The following is a 2,609-nucleotide window of genomic DNA, read 5'->3' on the forward strand; positions in this document are numbered from 1 at the left end:
CCCCCGCCGAGCGCCGCCGTTACCTTCCGCCTCCGCCCGGCACGGCGCAGGGGGGCTCACGCGCTCCGTGACGCCATCACGCTGCGGGCAGCTCGGCCAATCCGGAGGCGACGCCGGGAGCGCCCCCCGCCGAGGGGAAGGCTGCGCATGCGCGGGGGGCGGAGGGCGCGGAGCGTCCGTCGTCGTGAGGGAAGCGGGCGGCTGCGGCGGCGGAGGTGAGGGGCGGGTGGGAGCGGCGGCCCTGGGAGCGGCGGGACCTGCCCGTTGGGACCGCCCCGCCCGTTCACCGCCCCCGGCCGGCCCATGGGCGGGTCGGGGCTTGTTTCCTTCTCGCGAGGCCGCGGCTCGCCGCCGGCGGCGGAAGGCCCGGGGTGTGCGGGGGGCAGCGCTGCCCGGACTGCTGGCAGGGGTGAGGGGAGAGGCCTTGAATTCCCCCCGCGCAGTGCCAGCCTGAGCAAGTCCCTGACACCCTGGGCGCGCCCCTCTCTGAGGCCGAGGCCTAACAGCGGGGCAGCGCCGCTGGTCCGGGGGAGGTGAGTTCTCTTGAAGAATCGCTGAGTTCAGCCGAGGCGTTGTTTGTTTTTCTTTCAGGTTTCCTGATTACGTGTGTAACGCGGAGCAGGAGTTGTTATCTCTTTCTTTGTAAGAGAAGTGAGAAGATGGTGAACGTGCTGAAAGGTGTTCTGATTGAATGGTTAGTGACAGCACCCGGTGTCTCTCCTTGTGTCAAAGGCTACTTATTTCTCTGGAGCTGGAAATATAGAATCATAGAATGGTTTGTGTTGGAAGGGACCTCAAAGATCATCTAGTTCCAACCCCCCTGCCATGGGCAGGGACACCCTCCACTACACCAGGTTGCCCAAAGCCTCATCCAACCTGGCCTTGGAACACTTCCAGGGATGGGGCAGCCACAACTTCTCTGGGCAACCTTTTCCAGTGCCTCACCACCCTCACAGTGAAGAATTTCTTCCTTATATCCAATCTAAATCTGCCCTCTTTCAGTTTAAATCCATTGCCCCTTGTCCTTGAAATACAGGAAATTGTACATGGAGAAGTGAAGGCTCTGGAGTGATCTTATTGCAGCCTTCCAGTACTTAAAGGGGCTACAGGAAAGCTGGAGAGGGGCTTTTTACAAGGGCATGGAGTGACAGGACAAGGGGCAGTGGATTTAAACTGGAAGAGGGGAGATGTAGATTGGATAGAAGGAAGAAATTTTTCACTGTGAGGGTGGTGAGGCACTGGCACAGGTTGCCCAGAGAAGCTGTGGCTGCCCCATCCCTGGCAGTGTTCAAGGCCAGGTTGGATGAGGCTTTGGGCAACCTGGTGTAGTGGAGGGTGTCCCTGCCCATGGCAGGGGGGTTGGAACTGGATGATCTTTGAGGTCCCTTCCACCTCAAACCATTCTGTGATTCTAAGTTCAAACTTCCTTCATTCAAGGTTGGTTGGTTGTTTTGGGTTTCTTTAAGCTGCTTAAACAGCAGCATAGGGGCACTTCTCTGCCAATCAAGCAGCCTGTCCTTCTTAGATTTCATTATCGGTTTATTTTTTGTCTTTAAAGTAATCCAAGGAATTACTGGGAAAGAAATAGCTTTTCCAGAAGCTTTATAAAACTGTCTTTACATTGTGAGCAGCTTTTGAAATTAATATTGCTCTCTCAAGGCACTTTGGGAATGCCTTCAAGGGGGGGTTTGTTATTTGTGTGTTTTTAACTGTATGAGGTGGGATCTGATGTGTGTTTGTCTCTGCAGTGACCCAGCGATGAAGCAGTTTCTGCTCTACCTGGATGAGTCCAATGCACTGGGGAAGAAGTTCATCATCCAAGACCTGGATGAAACTCATGTCTTTGTGTTAGCCGAGTTGGTTAACTTCCTTCAGGAGAGAGTGGGCGAGTTAATGGACCAGAACTCTTTTCCTATTACTCAGAAGTGAAAAGACTAGAGAAATGAGATGGCTGCGAGTTTTGGAAGAGTGAATTCAATGGCTTTGGTTGTTGCTGTGCTAATAGATGCACTGGGGTTAGGAAGTTCTGCATGGAAGTGGCTCCGCTAGAAAATTGGTTGTTTTCATAGAGAAAATACTCTTGAATTGGATTTTATTTCTTATTTGGAAGGTTCATGGTATCTTTATTAAAATCCTTAAAATGCTACACTTGAGGACTTGCGTGGAGAATTTTTGATGCGTGCTATCTGTTTTCCTTTAGGATTTTTATTTTGCAAGATGGTATGAACTCCTGACATGTTACATTCCTGTGGAACTGATTAAATCTGGTTATAGAGTGACTGATAGAATGTAAAAAATGTCTCTCAAAGCATGATCTGTGCTCGATGGAACATCTCCAGGAGTTGAAGTTGTGGTCGCACACTGCTTCAACTCAATAGGTTTTATCCACCAAAATGAAGTTGGTCTGAGTTTTTGATTTGTGTGTTTTGGGTTGGTTTTTGTTTTGTTTTGTTTTCATTTTGCTTGTTTGTCCTCAGACATTTTATAGATGCCCTGTACTACTTGCCTACTTTTACCAAGGCTGTGCTTTCTGGATTTGGGGAGTGGTGGTGAGAATCTGGGAGTTTGGAGGGGAGGAGGATGAAATCCATTACCCTAAATCATGACAT

The 2,609-nt window shown here is 50.9% G+C and overlaps 1 protein-coding gene across 1 annotated transcript; it reads left to right on the forward strand.

Annotated features, from left to right (window-relative positions):
- Positions 1 to 388: 388 nt before the first annotated feature.
- Positions 389 to 2,148, forward strand: GTF2H5 (general transcription factor IIH subunit 5). Its single transcript, XM_086632008.1, has 3 exons — positions 389 to 409; positions 592 to 694; positions 1,749 to 2,148. The coding sequence occupies exons 2-3, from the start codon at positions 660 to 662 to the stop codon at positions 1,927 to 1,929; spliced, it is 216 nt and encodes a 71-aa protein (XP_086488134.1). The 5' UTR covers positions 389 to 409; positions 592 to 659; the 3' UTR covers positions 1,930 to 2,148.
- The last annotated feature ends 461 nt before the right edge of the window (positions 2,149 to 2,609 follow it).

Source organism: Tauraco erythrolophus, chromosome 2, assembly GCF_009769465.1.
Source record: "Tauraco erythrolophus isolate bTauEry1 chromosome 2, bTauEry1.pri, whole genome shotgun sequence".
Lineage (NCBI taxonomy): Eukaryota > Metazoa > Chordata > Aves > Musophagiformes > Musophagidae > Tauraco > Tauraco erythrolophus.

Bases quoted from the DNA above. Each gene is read 5' to 3' on its own strand.
- GTF2H5 (XM_086632008.1), top strand. From the start codon at position 660: ATGGTGAACGTGCTGAAAGGTGTTCTGATTGAATG. The intron at 695-1,748 runs GTTAGTGACAGC...TTGTCTCTGCAG, and splicing joins AAAGGTGTTCTGATTGAATG to TGACCCAGCGATGAAGCAGT.